General features: G+C 38.8%; 1 protein-coding gene and 1 long non-coding RNA gene across 2 annotated transcripts; one reads left to right on the forward strand and one right to left on the reverse strand.

Annotated features, from left to right (window-relative positions):
- Positions 1 to 268: 268 nt before the first annotated feature.
- On the reverse strand, positions 269 to 11,987 carry LOC121892889. The gene is made up of 2 exons (XR_006094847.1): positions 11,789 to 11,987; positions 269 to 799 (listed from the first exon to the last, which is right to left on the reverse strand). It is a non-coding gene; the product is annotated as an uncharacterized LOC121892889 (long non-coding RNA).
- Positions 11,013 to 22,735, forward strand: nudt3b (nudix (nucleoside diphosphate linked moiety X)-type motif 3b). Its single transcript, XM_042405509.1, has 5 exons — positions 11,013 to 11,579; positions 13,204 to 13,314; positions 17,857 to 17,901; positions 18,018 to 18,102; positions 18,433 to 22,735. Exons 1-5 carry the CDS (start codon positions 11,481 to 11,483, stop codon positions 18,627 to 18,629), a joined length of 537 nt encoding a protein of 178 aa, XP_042261443.1. The 5' UTR covers positions 11,013 to 11,480; the 3' UTR covers positions 18,630 to 22,735.
- The last annotated feature ends 774 nt before the right edge of the window (positions 22,736 to 23,509 follow it).

Genomic DNA, 23,509 nt, shown 5'->3' on the forward strand with positions numbered 1-23,509 from the left:
CTCAAAGCGCTCGGGATGCTGTGCGTAGACCATGACGAACATATCAAGTCCAATCATTGAGTGCTAAAACTCAATCTAGATGCTGGGTTTTACGTGTGTGTGTGTGTGTGTGTGTGTGTGTGTGTGTTTGTGTGTGTGTGTGTGTGTGTTTCAATGACTGACACCAGCCACATTCTGCAGCAGAGTATATAGAATCATGTCCACGGCATGCCTATATATGTCCAACATCATCAAGCAAAACAGCGAGAAATTAGTTTTAAACCAAGCATGGGGTGTTATTATTTCAGACTTTAATGCGATTGATGGACCCATCTTTTGGCTATTAACCTTCAAAAGTCCACAAAGTGTCTTGTGGGGAGACAACTTCCTCATCTATCAGTTTAACTGTGACATCAGCGCAACCAGTCATGGAAGGAGGGATTGATTCATTTCCCATGATGTCCATTACAGATGGCTCATGGTGATAACTCTGTCCTTTGCTTCCTGTATATGCGCAGCTGCTCTTTCTGCCTTCCTGATCACAGGCCTGAGTGGTGTGTGGAGGCTTTCACAGGTCTGAGTGGGTCACACCTGTGGAGTGTTGGACTGACTCCACCACATCAAGGGAAAGTGGAGGGGTGTGTGTGTGTGTATGTGTATAGAGAAAGAGGGAGGGTTGGGGGTCCTTGGAGGGGTGTGTGTGTCATGTCTCTGTAGGCCTTGGAGGCAGCTGAGCTTCTGAATATTCATCCCCACCTCTGCTGCAGCAAATTCCAGCTACACGACTAGACTGACAGTCTTGTGGGATGTCAGGGGGATCCTATAAGTCATGCAAAAAAATCACAGTGATAACTTGTGCACATTATTGAACAGGGTGTTTTACATCTCTTTATTACCCCACAAAGCACCAGCTCTCTTCCATCTGTCAGCTCCTCAAAACAGTGTTCTATTTCTGTTTAGCATGGTTAGCATAATAAGTGAATTATTTAGCTGTGGAGAATGGATACAAAAGTTATTTCCACCAGGAGACCCATTCCTGCTTTGCTTTCTGCTGCAATGCACTGCAAGACGGTCTTGTTGAACGTGTCTGCTCTAAGGATAACATGTTACGCCGCTGAGCCCCCCCCCCCTCGTCCCTCTGTGCAAGGCAAACTCTGGAGATTACTTGTTTCAATTAGCTATGGGGCGGAGAGAATTTAAGCCATGTTAATTCCAGTCAGTAGTGAAAATCCCAGTGAAAACGACTAACCACAGAGGAATAATCACCTGCCCCCAGACGTCTCTCATTTCATGGATACATAATGGGAATTATTCAAAATTCATATTCTGAGGTCACAAGATTTTCTATTTATTGATGGCATTCATTAAAGGCCAGTTTTCCTGCAGCATTTGTATGATTTACAGTGACCCTCTGCTTATGACAGCTCTGACCTGTTTTTGTAGTTTCGTCCACTCGCTCATTCCCCTTCGCCTCTTTTTCCAAGGCTTACAAATTAGGTCTTAAATAACTCGCTTCCCAGACCAAATGTTTAAATAAACTGCCGAAGAGCTGCCTTAAAAACTTGCTAATAAAGAATAGCAATGATGGTGAGAAAGAAGGAGCAGACATGGAAGTCCTTCAGTATCACATAAACAATCTTATATTTGGAACAAAATCTGATGTTTGCGTCTCACAGCTTTTCATCAGGGTCTGTGTCATCCAATATTGAACTCTGGGGGTATACTGACTATCCGCTGACATTTGATTAGATAAAATTGAGCTTCTGACGGTCTAACACACCCACAAGTTGGGAGTCACAGAAATGAGTCAGTTTGTCACTGCCTATTTGAAGCAATATTTTACAAAGATGAAACAGGCCAGCCGGGACAGACAGATTGGCCATATGCTCCATGTGAGAGTGATGTATTTTTTGAAATGCTGGCTGGCTGACAGTTGTCACAGGTGTAACCTTTGAACTCTAAAACCTTTTTTTTTATATAAGAGACTGGCTACAGTGCAATTTGTGTGTGCACAAGGAAATGTATTACATTTCATCTGCAGAGTTCTCACAAACACTGAGACCGACTATATTACATTACTGTGGGTTCTTCTTGTGAACAGTAAAAAATGTTACTACTAAGAGAGATGTTATTGCCACTATAAAGCTGTAGGATAAAGTGACCAAGTGAGGCTCAGGGTAGAAAATGTAGAGAAAGGATTCACCCTTAAATCCCATTCATGAAAACCATGAAATGGATTATTTTTAGATAAATTGAGTACAGCGGGTTTGTGCCTCCCTGTTGTGTTGTTTCTTGATTTATTTATAGAACAAACAGCCTAATTTCCTGTTTGTATCAAAGTTCATCTTATTTTTCCATACCATATGGCCATTAAAATAGCAACTGGAAAATAGAAAGAATTATATACTCATGACAGCAATCTTTCTAAATTACTGTCTATAATAGGACAGCAATATGTTGGAGGTGGTTGGGATTAAAAGGTGCCAGCCAAGTATGTCTCTATAAGCATGCCAACAGGACAACTGAGTACAGTAAATGGATGTTAAATGCATCTTTGATTGAAACATTTTTCAGTAGGTATGTATTTAGTAGAGTGGAAGCATACTCGTTCCACTTTTTCTCGCTAAACCCTTGTGTGCCATTTGACTTTCTAGTCATTGTTGTAGGATCTGGTAACATCTTGAAGTGACCCTGAAATTCAATGAAGGAAAAACATGGTTGCTCAGGGGAGAGTTACCTGATTTACTGTGACAGACATCTGTCCAGTTGCAAGCATGATACTGGTGTCATCCATGAGGCACAGACATGGGAGGAACACAGGAGTCTTTTGATGCATTTTAGTAAATCAGCCTGTATAACTGATAATGGCAAGATTTGTTCTCATATTTTAATGATATACTTTATTCACCCATGCATCTTTCTGTTATTACATACATCCATTTTTGAATTGCTGAATGTCTCTAGAGATATGAGTTTGGTCCGGTTGTAACCAGCATAACAGCAGCCCCTAGTGGTTATAACATTTAACATCCTTAAATATCTGAAATGGTTTACCATGTGAGATCTGCAACAAACCCTAATAAGTATACACTATAAGCCAGTGGTTACCAAAGTGGGGTCCAGGGGTCCTTGAGGGGTTTCCAGGGGGTCCCCAGCAAAAACGTGAATAATTCATCTTCACTATAATTCCATCCATAAGTAACACAATGACAGGATGTATGACTATTTTGGTCATGGGCTTCACACACTTTCTGTAATAAAACATCTAAAAGCAAAAATCTTATTAGATGGGGTCTATGGTCTAATTTGTGTCAGTTTAGGGGTCTTTGATGTGAAAAAGTTTGAGAACCACTGCTGTAAGCCAGCCATAGGCTATGAGGCATTCTGCTTTAAAATATAAAATACAGTTTTTAAAATCAGGCTAATATACTTTAATCCAAACTTTTGCTGATATAAGCAAACTATAGCTGATAAAAGTGGTGAGACATACATTCATTCAATATTCCAGTACAGGTCATTTGTGTTTCATCTGAAGTACATTTTCTGATTGACAAGAAAGATGAGTATAAATCTTTAAATGCCTTTTTTCATACAATTCAATAAAATCTGACTTTGTGCAATTTTCTATATAAGAAACTAATGATGTTATATTATAAAAACTTATTAATACGTCTTAGCAAAGGCTACTATATGGAGAAAGGGGGCAATGTCACTTTAAGCCCAGAAAATCACAACACGCTTCTCTTGTGTGTGAAACCAAGCACAATCTATTCTGGCCTTGGGCAGAACAACACAATCTCCTGCTTATTTAGTCATTAACGTGTATATTTACCTGGAGAAAAAAGGTGCTCAAAAGGTTAATGTTGCCAATATCTTTGCAGTCTTCAATTAAATAAACCTCAGCCGCTGCATGGCCTTTGGTCGTGTGTCGTACATCTTCACAGGGATTGCCATATTAAGAGATAGCACTATAGCCTGATCTCCCTGCTCATTTGCTTTTGTTATAGTCAAGCTCTGGCTGTGACTGCTTGCAAGATGCTGTGTCCATGTCACAATCACACTCTGGATTTGAACTAAGAATATAATATTCCAAGAAGTGAGTTTTTCACACTTTTAGAACTCTAATGTCCTCTCTTCAAAAAACAAACCTCACTCAAAACAGTGACCTTTGATGTAGGGTGCATTCGGTTGCACCAGCTATTTATAAATCCAATATTAAGTGTGAAATCCTTCCGAAGTTCTTAGCAAGTATTAGCTAGTTTCAAACTAGTGGTTTACTAAATCTGGTTGAACATAACCTGGTTGAACAACCTAATGAATGTCTTAGCTAGTTAAAATCTTAGTAATGTGAAAATTGGTTGCTAGAAATCATCTATAGGAACCATCCAGTTAAAAGCCATTATCTTACCTATGGAAACAGGAAGTCTCTGTAGTATTACAAGCTGTAGCATAACTTCAAAATTACAATTTTACAATAATAAGTCCCCTTCCAATCAAAAACATGTTTTGCTTGTTGTTACATCACTTGGATATTTGAGCTTCATGGTGCAGTATGATGTATGTGCAGAGTTTGTTTTCACATTCAAGAGCTGAAGAAGTGAAAGTTTCTCTGTGTAAATCTCAGTTTAATGTGTTTACCTACGAGTATGATTTTATGACATCACAACTAGTTTGGAGCCAGTCGTGGAAACTTGAAACCTCCAGTGCACATAAAATACTGTGCAAAAGTTTTAGGCACTTTAGTTTTTTAGATTCTTATTCATTATGCAGTATCATCAGGGAGGTGTCACATCGGTCCCAAATTTATTCTGCAGCATGACAATGTCCCCAAACATACAGCCAGAGTCATAAAGAACTAAGCAACAAGAAGAACAAGGAGTCCTGCAACAGATGGTATAGTCCCCACAGAGCCCTGATCTCAACATCATCAAGTCAGCCTGGGATTATATAAATCCACAGAAGAAATGTGGCAAGTTCTCCAAGATGCAGGAACAACATACCTGCCAAGTAACTTGAAAAACTGTGTGCAGGTTTACCAAGGAGGACTGCTGCTGTTTTAAAGGCACAGCATGTTCACACCAAATATTAATTACATTTAGGTTTCTTCTGTTTACTGAACTTTTTATGAAGTTAATTGATAAATAAAAACTAATCATGGCATTATTTTTAAAACTTTTGCAATTTTGCAACATTGAGAATAGACTTTTCAGTGGGTACATCTTGTCCTGTATTTTTACTTTTGCAAATTAAAAATATTTGCATATCCATATAGATTCCTGAATATTCAATGAGAGAGAATGAGTGGGTGTAATTTTACCAAAAGCAGACACAAATTATTATTCCAAGAAGAGTATTTTTATGTCTTAAAACATGTCTGGAGGGGATCTTTGAATACTAATCCTTTGCAAATGCAGGTATAACAGTTTTATTTATATATGCATACATATAGAAATGTATGTTTAGTTAGTAGTATTCATACAGTTTAAAAGGAATTGGAAAATATGTGGTTATGCCAACATGGCTGATGTTGTTTTGGTATGTTATTTGTGAAACGTGATTGAAATTCTCCCCAGTTTTCAGCATTATGTAAGCAGCATTTTTAGATCAAAACCATCCGTCTGATTCTATATTACTTATTTTACTCCTCACTCTAAATGGTTAACATAGTTTAGACTCAGGTGTTGTGTGCCAGTTAATGTGAAAGGCATATTTTCTGGTTCAGGGCTGCCAAAACCATTCTGAATGATTTGGATGTCATGTCAAGTCACTTTTACACACATATACAGTATATGTCAATACACATGGTGAAATGGGTCAAAAGCACTGTGAGCATTCCTACAGAAGCCTAGTATTAATGTTAAATGATGTTTTGGCCCTGGAGTTGGTATCAGGCAGTGCTGTCATAGATCTACTGAGCCTTCAGACAGCTGACACCAATCTCTAACCCTGACTTAATGTACTGTACTCTTTAAACTTTGAATCCTACCCTCAGCCAAGAAAAGAGCAGATCCTCAGCTGCTTAAACAGGCCTTTTATCTACACTGAATCTGCTTAAGAGTAACCTACATTGGCTGGCCCCACGGGCTTGATGAGCAGTTTCATCTGAGTGCCATGGCCCCCTCAGAAGTCCAGCCACCATCCCTGTTTATTTGGTTCAACTAGTCTTACAAATACCAACTAATTAGCAAACCCTCTGGTATCAGGAACTTCACCACACATGAATCATGTCCTTTGACCTGTCTTATAAAAGAAAAGAAATAGTTTCAATATGGAGCTGAGTGTGCGGGTGCAGGCAAGTCTACACTGCCCTCCAAAGCATGATTTGATTTGATTTTTTGAGTTTTATTTGTTTACACATATGCAAACGACACAAAATTGATATACACGGAAACGACCGAAACAAGACAGTCAGTCAGTCAGTCAGTCAGTCATTCAGTCAGTCATGGACCCCTGCAGTCCAGCCAAAAATGTGACGGAAAGGTGCAAAAAACATTCACAGTGGCTTGAACAGGGCACTCTCCAATGCATATCTTAATCACAGACAAGCAATGCATGTTGTATATAATACACAGTAGATAGAGGTATACAATGTCAAAATCAAATGAGGGGGTTCCTTATGACCAAATATTTACTAGAATGTCAATGGTTTTATGAATAATTCAAAAGATTTTTACAATTGAGTGACACTCTCTCTAAAAACCTCAGCTCATATACTATTTGTTTACTGAAAGAAGTGAGCGCCCTCTTTTGGACATGATGGGGACTGTCTCTCTGCTCCTGCATGTGAATGGCTCACCAGAGACTTGCAAAGAGAATGTGTTGCCATAGCAACTGCAGATAGTGAAAGTGCAACCTCTTGAGTATGACCCTATACAGATATGTTTAATTGCGTAAAGCGTCTTCCCATCCTCCTGAAAGGAGAGCGAGGCAGAGAACACAGGATGAAACACACAAGGGGATTTTTTTTTTCTTGCCGTGTTAACATCCGTGACCGTTTGATAATCTGTATTCGACAGTTCGCCTTTGCAACATGTGACTTCAAAATAAAAACATACCAATAGATCTAATATGGTTTAAGTTTTATTATGTTTTTGCTCAGATCAAATTAAATCTAAACACTTTATTAGGGCTGCAACTAATGATTATTTTCACTATAAATTAATCAGTTGGTTATTTTCTCAGTTGCATGATTAGTCATTTGGTCTACTGAATGTCAGAAAATGCTGAAAAATGTCAATCACTATTTGCCAAAGCCCATGTTGCAACCTAAAATGCCTTGTTTTGTCCTGACCAACAGTCCACAACCAAAAGATATAGGGTAAGGCAAGCAGGAACTGGAACAAGAGAAACAAAAGACTAAAAGCGATTAATCAATAATCAAAATAGGTGATTAATTACCTGTCAATCGACTAATCCATTAGGCGACTAATCATTGCAGCTCTGAAATTGACTTTCCATCAAAACAGGATATGAATGTAGTCCATTATGTGTGCCAGAAGCTTCATATATATGTGATTTAGTTTTGTCTTTTAAGCTCTGTAGAAGGCACATTGATGCTGAAACATCAGTTTAAGGAATAAAGTCATAACTGCAAAGTGCTCCGTCCTCTTTGCAAGTTTGTGTACTTGTTCGCTGCCAACAGGATATGAATATACTTTTACAGCAAGTCTTCGTGTAGGTTGTTTTGTCGCATGTTTGTTACCAAACAGACTGTCATCTCTACACTTCTATATTATGTTTTCCCAATGATAATCTAAGCCCATGGTAAACAGTTAAACCGTGGTAGCACGGACTGTGTATAATTACAGCAACTGAAACAGTCTCTTCCTGCAACTGAGAACATGTTGGCTTGACTCCTGACTCCTTCTTCCAAAAATATTTTTTATCATTACTGTAGTTTAATCATGTTTACATGTTAGTGTTTCATATTTACTGCTCACATCTGGCCCAGGGCAACACATCCAACTAATTGCATTTTTCATTCCTGTATCTTGTAATGTTTTTACTGTGATATAACTGGCGTCATCTCAGCAACACACAGTGAGCGGTAGACATAATATCACGAACACCTGCTGACTGTAACGCCTTGCAATGAGTTCAAACTTGCTGGGGCATAAAGTGTAAACATTTGCTGAAGCTTCGTTGGACATGTGTTCATTTAAAAATATGATACAATTTTAGACACACCCACACACAGCCATGCACAAACAAACACACAACTAAAACTGTGCATCATAAACTTATCAAAGGGTAGGTCTTATTGCAGTTACTGTGTAAAGTTGCAATTGCGTTGTACTGTAGGTGTAATATTATGTTTGCCTCCTGTATGTCCATACCTGTAAAGGCTGCCATTGCCAAATGTTGAGTCATACTAAAATATACATCTTTCTTAAAAATATACTATATATAATGAAATAATCTCTTTAAATATCAGTAGGAATCACTTGTAGTAACAGTAGCTATTGTTCTTGGAAAATAGTGATTTCTGTTTTTTGGCACAAAACTGTTTTCAGATGGGAAAAGTATGGGATTTGCTTTAATGAAGAGCCATCTGAGATGTGGTAAGAGGAAGGTAAGATACACTTCAAAATATCAGCATCTGTGGAGAGAAACCCGAGAGGGAATATAGGTAAATAAGATAAGATGAAATTGTATTGATCCCTGGTGGGAGATTGAATTATTGCAGCAGTAAAAGTAATGGCACCTCAACAGAAAAAAGACAAACAGGATTTAAGGATAAAAATAGATTATGAAAGGAGCATTAAAGTGACACAAATAAAATGAACAATGGAACAAAAGGAATCAATAAAGTAAAATTTAAGCTATTGTGGCTTTAAAGTTGAAATAATTATGCTGACAGGTTCCAGTGCATGTTAAGTGGACTTTTTTTTTTTTAGTTTGTTTGCTTTTAAAGCTGTTAATGCTTTATGGGGTTAACAGTTATGTGTCTGCTGTTTCCCCAATTCAACTTAACTGCACACATGTGTTTTGATGTCATTAGATTACATTCTGTATCTCATGACACTGTCGGACAGAAAACACTTTGATTGACATGGAAGGGTTCTGATCTACAGCTGACTATCTGCCCCAGTAAAATAAATGGGAAGTGCATCGACAGCATGGTGACTGAGCTCTCTCTGGTCCTCTGAACTCTGAAGAAGAACAAGTTTTCTACAAAAGTGCACCTTTGTTCTTCGTCTCATAGGACATTATTGTGCTGTCTAGCAAAAACAAGTTGTTTTTTTCACTTTTTTATTTGTTTGACAGTCAATTTTCCAAAGCATCACTATTTTTTGTTTTTTACATATGTGCAGCAGCAGCTCCATACTCTCCCTTCCTGTCTCTCCACATATATCAGAGCCAAATACTATTAGTCAGTATTGTTTTGTGGTTGGTGAGTAGATCTATTGCTCCAATGCAATATTACTTTGTACAGTTAAGGTTTTGTTTAGAAAAGTATTGATTATTTTGGAAATCTACAGTAATCCAACAGTTCTATTAATTGATGTTGTAGAGACTTACAGAGGACGTGACTCATTTTTAAGAATACTTTTTCCAAATAAAAATCATTTGTAAGCGGTTGGTGTGTAGTGAGGGCAGAATAAACTGGACCTTATTAGCAAAATCTGTTGTCATAGTTCTTCTGTTGGCAGGAGAAGTCACAGTTTCTGATTCAATCAAATCTTAAACAGATAATATACAACAGCCTAAATGGCAGTTGGCAATATAAACAAATTTATCACGTCATAACCCAGTTCATTTATGTAAATAATCAAAACAGCAAATAAATAGGATTGGAAAAGTCATAGTTATACTCTATCCACTTTCAGTCGTGGGAGAAATTATCTGGGAAACTGACATGTGTACATATTATTTGGTATGCCACTGTGGAAATGTTGGCTAATGCAAGAAGGTGTTAGACAAAGACGAAAAACTGTATTTCTACTATGAGTTTAAGATTTGCACCCTCTGGGATAAAAAGACAAAGATTCAGAAACGTCTTCTGAATACAAGAAGGAGGGAGACTGAAGTGAAATAGAGAAGGATTGTTGAATCATGTTCTGGGTACATGAACACTCTCCTCAGTGCATGCACTATTCATTTCAAAGTTGCTGTTGTGTGAACTCATAAGTTCAGAGAATTAACACCATGAACATTTTTTCTTTACCATTAAAAAACTGCCTTGTGTTTTAACATGCTTCTGATTAATTTATTAACAGAAACAGAGAAAAATAAATAGAAAAGCTTATTTAGTATTTTATGATGCATTCACATCATAAATCATGACTCTTGACTCACCCCTACATGATAGTAAATTACAACGTTTGAATAATAAAAAGTTTTGGTATCAGTATTGATATTCTAGTCCTGTTAGTACTTGGTATCAGATAAAAATAATAATTTTGTGATGTCCCCACCCCTACTGATTATTAACGTTAGTCTTAATTAACTATCATAGGGCTGCAACTAACAATAGGCTAACTTAACTATCAATTAATCTGCTAGTTGTTTTCTTGAAAAATCAATTAACTGTTTTGTCTATAAAATCTCAGAAATACAGTTAAAAGCCTATCATAATTTGATTTTTTTTTTTTTGCTTGAAAAATGACTAATTTATTATCAAATTATTGCAGATTAATTTTCTGTCAATTGATAAATCGATTAATTGACTAGATGTCCAGGTTCTCAAACGTGATTATGTACTTGTTTTACACTACATATCTTTTGATTTTGGACTGTTTGGTCGAGAAATTTAAATATGACAACGTTTGTGATTTTAATTTAATGAATTAACCAATAATAATAATAATAAAATTGCTAAATGCAGCCCTAATCGAATCAAAACCAATTTAGGGAGGTATTGCACTCCCCTATTGATTATTAAATAGCTTAATTAAATAGCTGTTAGCACTAATTCACTCATACTGTATATAAGACAAGTCTTTTATCACACAGCCAACCATTTTAGCACAAATAGTTTTGAGGATCATGCTGGCGCTGTCCATTACCTGCGGTGCTGAAACTGATGAATCACCCCCGCATCACAGGTGACCATTTCACCAACATACTGCATGAATAACATCACATTTAAGCGTTCAAAGTAAGTTAGCACAAACTTAGATTTAGATCGGCCTCAAACAAGTGGCGGTTGCAAGCTAGTTGGAGCCAAAAGTGCCAGTTTCCTTCACCGGCTCGCTCCAGTCAGAGCGTGGTGTTGCGTTTTCCTCCGATCCGCTGCCCCAATTCTCCAACGTGTGATAGGTGATTTTCTTACGCTCGCCGAGCTATTAAAGGTTAAATTACGTCGTGGGCGTAACGGCTTCTTGTAATGGCGACCGTGCCGTAGATGTGCCTAGGTTTGTGAAAATGAAGCGAAGAAGAAGTTATTTCTTTTAAGTAAAAACGCCGAGGTTTCCCCGGAGGAGGACTTTGCGTCTACAACCATCATCTTTATAAGTGGTAAACTTAGCTTGTACTTTTGAACTTTTGTGCCCCCCGAAATGATGAAGCTCAAGTCAAACCAAACCCGGACGTACGACGGGGATGGCTACAAGAAGCGGGCCGCCTGTCTGTGCTTCAGGAGCGAGGCTGAGGAGGAGGTGAGTCCGGGGATGTCGCTAGTCTGGCGGGCCAAGCTAGCATTAGCAGCCGTGGGTGCTTTTCAGTGTCTTCTCTGTCTGTAAATGAATATATTTACCAACACAGCGGCGGTTTTTATGCCAGCTGGTCACGGTGACTCACTCGTTTCTTAGTGTCTCGTATTGTCTGCAGATGTTGTACATTATTGTCAGTTTTAGCTCGTACTTACCCAAGTGTTATGTAAGCCTCTTTAGCTGTGTAGATGGTTTTCACTTGGAATCAACCTGTTAGCTGCATGCTAATGCTAACTAGCCGTGTTGCTGCTGCCGCTGTGGGTAGCCGGCTCTCGGCCAGCGGCCACAGCCCACAGTTTGGGCTGTGATGAGCGGTGACTTTATCATTTTGAGCAGTCGGCTGGATACATATAGATAAGTATGTAATTTCCCAAAGCGACAGACTAAAAAACTAATCTGCTCATGTCACAGAGAAATTGTGGCGCTAGGTAACTGTTTGTGTCTTCTAGCAACTAGCTTTAGCTAAAAGACAACAGTGGAAGTGATGCCCGGTTAGCTTACATCATCATGTATTTTGCGTTGTTTACTTAACGTTAATATTCATAATGCAAAAGTCTGGAGAGTCAGCACATCCTTGTAGACAAACCCTAAACATGATTGGTTTTGTACATATATTTTTTAACACGTACAACTGTTAATGTGCCTCAGTTGCTACCTTCCTGCGCTCTCCCAGTAGCCTGCAAAGGGTTAGTTGAGATCAGAAGCGATTTGGGAAGCTGATGTCCAGTCAACAACATGCACAAAGATGTCTTTGTAGTGGAAACATTTTACCTAAGGGGAGGAGACGAGTTGAGACTAAACTAATTCCTCATTCTGGTTTAAGCAGGGGCCAGATTGTGAACAACATGGGCTGTTGATTACAGGAAACACATCAGTATGACCAGCACGTAGCTAGAAACTTTTACCAGAGACTGTAGTCTACCACATTGGCACTCAGCCAAGCCTCAGCTTTTCTCCAGCAGTTTGTTGACACCGTGAAAAAAGCAAACTTACTGACTCAAACCACAGTAATTGAAACATTCGTATGATCTGCTTGCAACCATACAGAGAATGTGATCAGTGATAGTCATGATAGATTTCTGTAGTAGAGGACAGGTAGTTATTGAGTCACATGCTCACATTTAGCTCTTCTTGGGCCTAACATAGTTAACTGAATATCACGCTTAAGCAGTAACACTTGAGTAGTGTGAACACACACAATTAGAGCTGTAACGATTAGTCGATTAATCGATAAGTTGCCAACTCTTGAATCAATCGGCAACTATTCTGATCATCTATTAATCGTTAAAGGAGAAAATGTCCAAATTCTCTGATTCCATTTTCTCAAATGTGTATATTTTCTGGTGTATTTAGTCTTCTAATGGTTAACTGAATATCTTTGGGTTGTGGGAAACAGTGATTGGGATTTTTCACCATTTTCTGACGTTTTATGGACCAAACAACATGTCGAATAATTGAGAAAATAATCAACAGATTAATCAATAATGATGATAATCGTCAGTTGCAGCCCTACACACAACATTCATTTAGACGTTTATGCGTAACTACTGTTGTTTGTGATGCTTTGCAGGTGCTGCTGGTGAGCAGCAGTCGACATCCTGACAAGTGGATAGTACCTGGAGGGGGAATGGAGCCTGAGGAGGAGCCCAATGTTGCTGCAGCTCGAGAAGTGTGTGAAGAGGTTGGTTCTGTTACTGAGTCTCAGCATAATTATTGTATATAAAATATGCCCTTATAGCAAGTCCCTTTTGAAAATGTTATTACAAAATTCCCACTTTGTCAGATAAACATTCCTATGTAGACTGTGCTCTTGAAAACTTTCTTTGACTACTGAAACATGGACGTGAAACGTGGCCATCTAGACTTAGTTCATAGCCAGGAATATTGTTCTGAGAATGGATTTCCATTTGTAGCATGGCAAATTAGTTTGAGTGTAGGCTTATAAGATGTATTGTATTTCGTTTCTATTATATCATGTCTCTATTTAACACTGGGCCTAATACCTTGTACTCAAAAACCCGTTTCGTCATCCTGTTTGCATGGACAGAGATAGAGAGCCTAGCAACATGTAAGCTGTATCACAGCATCATGTTACAAAGCAGTGTTTAGGTGTCAAAGGAGGTCATACTGAGATTGAACACTGGCTGCCCAGTGGTTGCACTGCAGCACTATCCAATCCCACAGATACGGCAAATGAAGGAAAAGAAATCAGCTTTCATTGTTTATTGGTTTCAGATAGTTCTATTTTTACACCAGCAGGCCTGTTACTGAGGCATTTTGAAGGACAAAACGTGGCTTTTTTTGTTGCAACAGGGTTCTCTGCGCATCTTCCAGCAAAATGCAGCTGAATCAGGTGCTTCTCAGCTCGAGGATAGCAAACTTCCAGAAGAAAAACGGGGACTGGAGCAAACAGATTAATTCACAGCCTTTAATTGTGCAAACAAACTAACATTTCAATACTACTGTGTCCTCATACTACTGTGTCTCTGATGAAGGCGCAGTTAAAGGCTGTGAATTAATAGGTGTGCTCCAGTCCCCTTTTTTCCTCTGAGAGATGGCTTTTTTTGTTTGTGTATATATGTGCTGAGGGACAGGTAGCAATTAGTGAATAGTTCTGAAGCTCATTGGAAATCAATATCCTGCTTATACCGCCTGTGTGCATCCCTTAAATCAGTTATCCTCCAGTGTACGTGCTGTACATTGCTCGGGCCTTTTGAACAGAATGGCGACAGGGCACCGAAGACACTGAATCTCACCCGGCTGTCAGTTGTTGGCGGGTCACTGGCCATATAAAGCCTATTCTCTGTGTGTGATCCATCACACTGACTGATGCTGATATCATCTCTTATCCTGGCTCCTGCTGTTCGGTAGCTTTGGCGGTTGCAGGACACTACAGCTTGCCAACACATTTCCACAGGGTCAAAAGCAATGTCACATCACTACTGAGGTTTGTTAAAAGGCCTAAAAGGCGGCATTCAGAAACTTGCTTCATGCATCGCCGCATACTCTGCCTTCCTAAGCCTCTTATTGGACGGTGGTGTAACAGGACATATCCTAATCCTGACAAGCTTATTCTGATGACCATATGAGCGGTGACTGATTTCTTATGCTTATTGGTTTGGAGTCTTGCCAGCGATGACAGTGAAGACACAGCACTCTGGAGCAGGCCAAAGGTTAATGAGGGATCCTCTGGCTGTCCACAACCTCGGCTCATGCGCTGTAGTCATTATGTCTGTCACTTTTTCAAAGAGTGATTGTCAGTTGAACAAATTCAAACTAACAAATATATCATAATGTGCCCGAAATAGGCAATTTGCTGTGACTGTCATAAGCATATATATATGACCAGCGATGTCCATCCGTCAGCGATCAGAGAGAGCGTCTTACCGTTAAGTATAGTCTTTATATTTTCCTGTGTGGCTCAAAACATTGAGATACATCCGCCCTATGTGTCTTGAGATTGCTCCGTGTCTTAAGTAGGCAGTCAGACCAGGTTGTAGAGCTGACGTCGCTCCACTCGTTTGATGCCTCCGCTGCCTCACTCGTGTTAGCTGGTAAGTCCTCAGACTTGTCATTGTAGAGTAAGGCAGCAGCTTTTTACAGCCTTATCTTTGTTGGTAATTTTGCAATCTACAGTGTAACCCCGAAATACTTCCACACACTACTTCTCAGATGCTTCGGTGTCGTTATTATCCGATTAGCACGGCTTTGCTCACTAGCGTCCTTCTCCACTTTTTATTTATGAGTTTAGTTTACTGATAGGTCAAAGAGCATGCAATAGCTCAAGCTGATAGTGGATTTTAAGAAGGCCCTCCGCTGGATCACAAGGTAAACTACTTCAAACGGTCTGTTGCACTTATAGACTGTAAATTCTGAATTCGAACAGCTCAAATATTTAATTTTTCCCCATGTTCGAACAAAAGTTCGAACTCCGAAAAAACGACAGCGCCAGTAGTCATACACCCCTAACCCTTCGAGACGAAGACACGGGATAGGATTGCTTAAGTTGTAACGCAGCCGCAGTGCTGTACATCCTCTTCCAAGATGATGTCCAGAAGTCTTATCAGTTACACAGATGCTTGAGATGGGAGATATTTTCCATCTCATAAAAACATACAGGTTGACTTTTGGCCTATTACTTAATCCCTGGCACATCTTTGGGGTTTCTAGTGGTGGGCCTGTTCTCTTCCATATGATCTTGCTGAAGGCCCAAGGAGTGCAACACATGGTCCATGGTACAGTGCATGGCGTCAACATTTATTTATAGACTGAAACTGGAACCTGAAGAAGAAGGAGCTGCAAAGATGTCACCAAGCGGCCTGGCTCCGTATCTAAACCTGACCTACTATTCCACCTTGGAGATTATTTTTGTTTTTTAAAAATGGTTTGTAGGTAATGAACAGCAAGAAATGTTCCATTTGTTCCAGTTGCGTGACTTTGGAGTCATGGGAAGAGAGTCACAGCAACTGTTAGCAAAAAATGTTTCTTCCTTGTTTTGTTTCTGACCTTTTTATATGATCTTACATGACGTTCAAAACATTGAGATGCTGCCAGTATGTGACGTAAATGATAAATGAGGTGAGCACAGGTGTGTGCATGTGTTTTTGCAGCTATTTAATATATAGAACTGCAGCAATTAGTTAATTAGTCAACTGACAGACAATCAGTCAGCAACTATTTTGATTATTGATAAGTGTTTCATCATTTTTAAGCAAAAATATCAAACATTTACTTCTTAAATGTGAGAATTTGCTGCTCAAAACAAGACACTTGAAGACCTTGGGCTCTGGTTGATTGTTTACTTTATTTTACATTTTGTAGACCAAATGACTAATAAATCAAGAAAATAATTGGTAAATTGATCAATAATTGCACCTGTAGTCTGAGTTACAATTGGTCCTGAAATTTAAAAAAAAACCTGATTTCCAACTGTATCTTGGTGAATATAAATGTGCGTTTCCACAATTTAGATTGTCAAACACATTTTATCTTGCTTTTAGCTTAATTAGACATAATTGCAGTGAAGTGTGAAATTAACAAAGCAGGATTCTGTAAATGCAGCACAGACTGTAATTTCAGTTTTTATTCAAATTAAAATTAAGTGTGAGTGTTTTTTTATATTTCTGACATTATTTGGAAGCGTCTGCAGTTGCCCAGGATACGGGGTTGAAGGCATTTGCAGGCGATAGAAACAATCTTTCGCTGTAGGGCCCTTTCACACCTACCTTGTTTGGTCCAGACTTTTCAGTTTGATCTAAACCAAAATTACAGGTGTGAAACCTCCCCTGGACCATGGTGTGGACCAGACAGCCGAACCTTGATCCAACGAAAAGAGTTGGTCTCGGTCCGGATCAAACTGAACCATGGTTTCGGTTCATTTGTGGTGTAAAAACATTTTTTGGACGGTTCAGACTTTCGGACTAATTACAGGAAGTTCCAACAGGCTATCACGATGGAAAAAGAAAAAAAATGAGTCATGGTAGCACATGGGGGAGAGGAGGAGACTGAGTTTTTAATTGGAATATGGTCCGACAACGTTATAAAAAGTCAACTGGAAAAAACTCACAAAAATACCAACCAGAATGAAAGAGAGAGAGTATATGAGAGGACGGGAGAGCAATGCCACCTGAAGATAAAGAAACTGTAGTATACATAGTATAATAATATAATATCATGTGTATATATATCTATAATATAATATATATATATATCTCCATTAATTCAAACTGTGATAGAAAGCTACCCGCCAAATTGACAACACGCCTAAGTCAGACGCACGCCCATTTACAAACCAGTCACTGTCAAGTATAAGGGGGATGTAGACCACGTAGGTGATGGCAACAGGACAGGAAGGTCATGTAAAGTTCTTTAATCCACTCGCATAATTGCAAAGTGAAACCAAAACTAACCAGATCAAATGTGTATAATGTAAAAAAAAACATGAACCACACTTTCAGGTGTGAAAAGGCCCTTAATTTAATCCACTACACAACACAAACTTCAGCCTCAAAAACAACCAATTACATCAGTACCTCTGACAACAGAACACCTTGGTTTCAAAAATGTAGCGTTTGTCAGGCCATTAGATTGCATTAGGATGTACAAGTGTTAATTATAATCACTCCTGTCTTCCACCTCATATTTAAGAAATGTCTCAAGTTGTCCATTATAATTGTATCCTGCGGCATGTATCTGCTCACCATTTTATTCATTTCTTTTTCAGGCCGGTGTGAAGGGGACTTTAGGTCGTTTAGTTGGAGTATTTGAGGTAAGCTGACATCTATTTGCTATGGACTTTTTTTTTTGTCGTCTTAAAATGTCAACACACTGCAGGATGTTTGTGAATGAGAAGTGAAAATCTGATACTTCTCCCCCCCCCCACAGAACCAAGAGAGGAAACACAGAACCTACGTCTATGTTCTTATTGTAACGGAGGTGCTGGAGGACTGGGAGGACTCGGTCAACATTGGTAAAGCACAGCATTTGTTTACTTGTCAAAAATGGGGGATCATACGGACAAAGTTCTCAGGCAGTCACATGGCGTCTGTAGCTTTAAAAACCTTCGTTTTTCTTCTCAGGCCTCAGTGATATCACAGTTTAGGGATTCTATTGTAGGTTTGTTTGGGTAGATTATAACACCAGCTTTGTTTCTGCCCTTGTGATTTTGCTGTGTACAGTACAGATAATTAGTCAAAACATTTTTCTTTTTTTTTTTCATAATGCTTGTTTTTTTTTTCTCCTCATGTTGTCTCTCACATGTCTTAACTTGCTCCACAATGGTGTCTTGTTCTGTCAACAGGGAGAAAAAGGGAATGGTTTAAAATAGACGATGCCATACAAGTGTTGCAGTGTCACAAGCCTGTGCAGGCCACCTACTTCGAGGCTCTCCAGGAGAGTTGCCTGACCAGTAACGGAACACCTTTGGTGGCCACGATAGGTGGGGACCTCTCCCCTACCTACAGCATCAATCAGAGCTCCGTCTCGGGTATCAGATAACTAAAACCACAACTCTGACACCCCCAGGAGCTTTCGCCACCACTCGCGCTCTTACTTGTGTCATTTCTCTTCTCTTCTCTCTTCTCTTCTATTCTCTTCTCTTCTCTCCTCTCTTCTTTTTTTGTCTCAATAACATGGTTTGCCTTGCCAACTCCTTTGTGCCAGAACTATGGCACAGACTTGATGACAAGTGTTGGGTGAATAGTCTGAAACACTTTGTAAATGTAAATGTAATTTTTGACCCCTCTTTTTTTCTTTTTACTGACAATTGCATGAAATGTCCCCTCGCTCCCCTCATTCTCTTTCCTTAGCGTGGTGTTTATTGAATGCAAGAACTACTTTTTACTGTTGTAATGTAAAAGTGTATACTTAGTGCTTAAGCTGAAGGCTTTTGGTGGTCTTTTTAACGTCTCCTCCATTTCTCAGTTAATTTTTTCTGTGAATGAATGTGCCCATTAGTGTACTCCCTCCCCTGTTATAAGGATAGGAAATGTCGTCTGTATCTGAATGAACAGAATTGTGGGAAGTGACTTGTCTTGCATGAGCACTGTTATGTTGTGTCTCACTCGCCCGGAGTGACCCGATGCTGACTGTGCAACAGACTTGTGGTAGGGTCTTTTGGATTCTCTTCATTTTTTTTGCTCCTTATCGTGGTTCTTGATGTCTCTTTAATCAGAAGGATACGGCCCCTCGGTAGTCTTTCAATTACAAGTGTCAAGTGTGTTTCTCTCTCATTTGGGAAGCTAGCCAAGCACTACAGTTTCACTCTCGAACAGAGCATATTTACTGTATAAAGAGTGAAAGAATGTCAACATACAATGTAAAAATGAACCACCTTTCTCCTCAGTGTCTTTACCTCCTTTTAATCCCTTTTTTTTTGTTTCTCTCTTTTTTTTTTTTAAATGCTTTCTTGTGACTGACTTAAAAGTCTTCCTCCACATACTGAGAGGGTTAGAAGTAGTAAATTTCAAAATCATGGACTTGTAATTTCAAAATGCAGCACATATCACTTAAGTTATTAAAACCCATTTCCATATTTTACTCCTCACATTCAGTTTGGTTAAAAGCAATTGTTTACATTGTGTTTGTAACATAGCACAGGTGACTTTAGTGGGCACTTTTCATTATGGTCATGATTTTTTTTTTTTTTTTTTTTTTTAAACCCTTTCTTCTGTAGTATTTAATCTGCATCCCCAAAAACACTCAAAACACCTGCTTGACATTGAAAGTAATGGAATCTATAATGCTGTCTTTGGCAAGATGCAGAACAAACAAGCCTTGTACAGTTTGAGACCTCGTTTTTAACATGTAAAATGCTTTTGGATACTAGTTTTTTTTTTTTGTTTGTTTGTTTGTTTTTGTTTTGTTTTTTTTCTCTCTAACGTCTGGCAAAAGTCTCTTTAGCCGAGCTGCGTCACTCGCCTCGATGTCGGCGTGAGGCAGCTGGCTCAATACTGTGAAACTGGAGGCGCTGTAGATAGCATGTAAGAGGTTTTTATTGTAAATTGTTTATTTCTGTATAGATCAAAGGTGAGAGTACAAATGACAAAACCCTTCTTACACATCTGTGAGTGCTACATGTCATTTCAACTGAGGCTGGAAGATTTGTTTGAACTTGTGGCATTGGCTTCGGAGCTGTTGGGAATTTTCTCTCGAGATAGCGTACAGTACATCTGAGGCTGAAGAACTGGGATCGCGGCTGTGTTTGCGGGTGAGAGAGGAGCCTGTTTGTTGTAGATTCTTCTCAAAATCCTTCTTTTTTTTTAGACCAAAACAATTTTGTAACAGTAAGGGATTACTGTTTTTTTTTTTTTCTTCCTCCTCTTTGGCCAACCTATTAAAAATGAAGAACAACTGCAGTGTCCAAACCACTACTCTGGTTTAGAAATAAGCAGGCCTGAAGTCCTTTTCAAGCTATCCACTGTTCCACTAGTTAGTTACTAGTTAATTACTACTTTCTCAAAAGCTAAAGCATAATACTGTGGGTTTTTGTCCATATTTAAACCTCTTGTAATTGATTTTTTTTGTTTGTTTTTTTTCTTATTTGTTTTGATTTGGCCACTTAAGGGCATCAGAAATTGGAAAACTGTTGCATATTTTCAAATCTGGCAGATACGGAGCAACATTAGCACCAATATGGAATCCAGTTTCTATCCACCTGTTGAATTTAAGTCCATTATTCTCTCTGTTTTGCTCTCCACCAACTCCTGAAGGAAAAACACCTGGCTCTACTACGTTCACCAGCTAGTTGCCAACTTTGTCTTGCTGTTTGTTGCTGGAACAGGTAACATACAGTCAGTTTATCTGAGCCTTTTCTCTTAAAACAGCTGCCTGCCATGAAGAGTGAACCGAAACAGTAAAATCGAGGGTCGGAAAATCAAAACAATGAGCTGAAGGATGTTAAATATCTCTGTGGAGCTGCAGAGTAGTCATGTGATCCATTGTTAATATAAGAAAATACTGATTATAGCAACATCAAACTTAAAAAAAAAGAAAACATTGAGCATCTTGTCACTGTACAGAGATCAATCATAACCTTGTCAGCACTTGTAACTCAGACGAGTTTGATCGTGCGTCTGTGGTGAAGACTCATGAGAGCTGTAGTTGTTGAATAATTGTATAATCTTGGTTAAGATGAAGAGGTGCAGTCCAGTACAGTAGTAGATGTCTTTTTTTTTAACTTTGAATATGGACAGAAAACTCCAGTATCTTGATTCAGCTGTCCTGAAATATGAGAAAATCTTCATGTGAAGATACTGTATATTAAGCTAGTGGAGGGAAAAAGCTAACCTAGAAAAGGGGCTGGAAGGATCTCTACAGTAGTGGTGACTGTCTTTCTTCATGGTTTTCTCTCTTGCTAGTCATTGAGCTTTGTACAGACTCTACACATATTGGCCTGTGATATGACTGAAATTGACAGATTTGTTTTGAATAACAGTAAAAGAGAAAGGAGTCTAAATCCTCCTTCACAACAGATTGAGACTTTGAACTGATTTTATCGCTGTGTACCACAAAGGTGTGGTGGCCAAAGTCTTAGTTTATGATGCCCTTCCTGGCACTTCATATGACATGTCGATTACACCTTTCAGTCTTCATCGAGATGTGCAATTAGATGTCGAGGGGGAAGAACCTGTATATGGCGAAAACAAAACCTAACCCTGAGTAATTGGCAATGATTCAGTTAGCTCTTAGCAGTTTGATGTGGGGGGACAGGTACTGTCAAAGTGAATGTGAGGAGGATTTCCACAAGTATCAGCCAGTGAATTATTAATAACCACTTGTTCTTTATCCATATTTTCTGTTTGTTCTTTAATCTGTTGTGTCATTGACAAGCTAATGTCTTGTATATAGCTAACACAGCACCCTTACAGCCAGAGGATGCACTTTGGCTTTGGTCAATAAGGATTTGTGTCGACCTTTTTTCAATTAAATGCTCCCTTCTAAGTCAAATTTTCAGGCAGTTCCCTGTCATAAGGCAAATCAGGCTGGAGTTCAGGAGGGAATTTATGAAGTAAATGTCTCCACATAATTAGTTATGTGGAGTTAAGGTGTAAGCTAACACATCTACCCTTTGATCCTGGACATATCTGCTATCAGGATTGGCTCTTTTATGTGACATTGTGAATTATTGAATTATTGGGGCTCCAGATAAAAGTCACTTCCTTATTTTACCAAAGGTCATGGTGTAAATATGTGTTGCCATGTCAATTAAGTGGCCCCACCTTGTGGCCAAAGCAAAAATATTAAAAGCACATCACTTAGCAGCTGAGGATTGTTAAGTTTCCTTTAGCATCAACGGTCAGACCAGTTTCTTAATTGAACGACCTGAATATTTATAAATTGATTTAAAACACAGTTAAAAAAGCTACTCCCCCCTCCCCCACACAAAATACATGCAATTGAATAACAAACTCAACACACGTGCACTTGCTGTTGACCTCAGCCTTGAAGTTACATACTTGTAACGGTGTTCTCCAAGGTAAATGTGTCACTGGAACTTTCTTTTCCTCTTTTGTCATTTGGGACTGTGGAATAAAACCAGTGTGAGAAGACTGAAGATTGTAATATAAATGTGCCAACAAATAAACACCAGTATTTCACATTCAGGCCAGTGTCATTGTTTGTGTTCATATCAGCAACAGTTTCTGCTTTTTTCTGCATGCAGCATTCAGATCTCCAACAATACAATGCAGATAAGAGTAATTTGAATATTGCATAAGGTTTTTGTATACTAGACTAATTGAACGTCATGTATTTTCCCTTTTCATGTGTAGTTTAAAGTGTGGTCATTGTCAAATTGCTGCGTCCAAATTCCATACTACACTTTTAACAGTATACAGTATGTATGACACACTAATCTTAACAGTAGTTTTCACACTTTGTAGTATTCCCAAAAATGTGAGTTGTTCCTGGAGCTGTCTTGCCACCATCAAAAGTTAGTTTCATTTTTTTCCAGCTGTGAGCAGCTCTGCCGTTTCTTTTGTGTAAAGTGTATTGACACACTCTATTGTTCTACAGTACACCGTTCTTGAGTGTACTTAATTTTGTCATTTTCCCAGTATGAACACACTATATATACTCACAATCTGCTTTGAATTGGAATTAGACAGCTAATAAGTATGACTTCACATTAAAATTAGTCATAAAAACGGCACGTCTACCTTCATGTGGCTTCTGTGTAAAAACGCAGCTTTAGTCCTTTTTAAGTAAAAGCTGCTTTGCATATTTTTGAAACAGGCTTCGTCGTATCAGTCTGCAATCTAGACACCAATTAGTTTCCACATTTCCTCTCTGCTCAGAATGGTTCGTCACTCTGCAAATTTCAGTGACCTCAATCCACCGTTATTAGCCCCCATCAGCCAAATAAAGAGCCATTGAAG

Source organism: Thunnus maccoyii, chromosome 3 (assembly GCF_910596095.1).
Source record: "Thunnus maccoyii chromosome 3, fThuMac1.1, whole genome shotgun sequence".
Lineage (NCBI taxonomy): Eukaryota > Metazoa > Chordata > Actinopteri > Scombriformes > Scombridae > Thunnus > Thunnus maccoyii.

Excerpts from the sequence above, each read along its gene's own strand:
- nudt3b (XM_042405509.1), top strand. The coding sequence starts at position 11,481 with ATGATGAAGCTCAAGTCAAACCAAACCCGGACGTACGACGGGGATGGC. Across the intron at positions 11,580-13,203 it reads GGAGCGAGGCTGAGGAGGAG|GTGCTGCTGGTGAGCAGCAG; the intron begins GTGAGTCCGGGG and ends GATGCTTTGCAG. Across the intron at positions 17,902-18,017 it reads GTTTAGTTGGAGTATTTGAG|AACCAAGAGAGGAAACACAG; the intron begins GTAAGCTGACAT and ends CCCCCCCCACAG.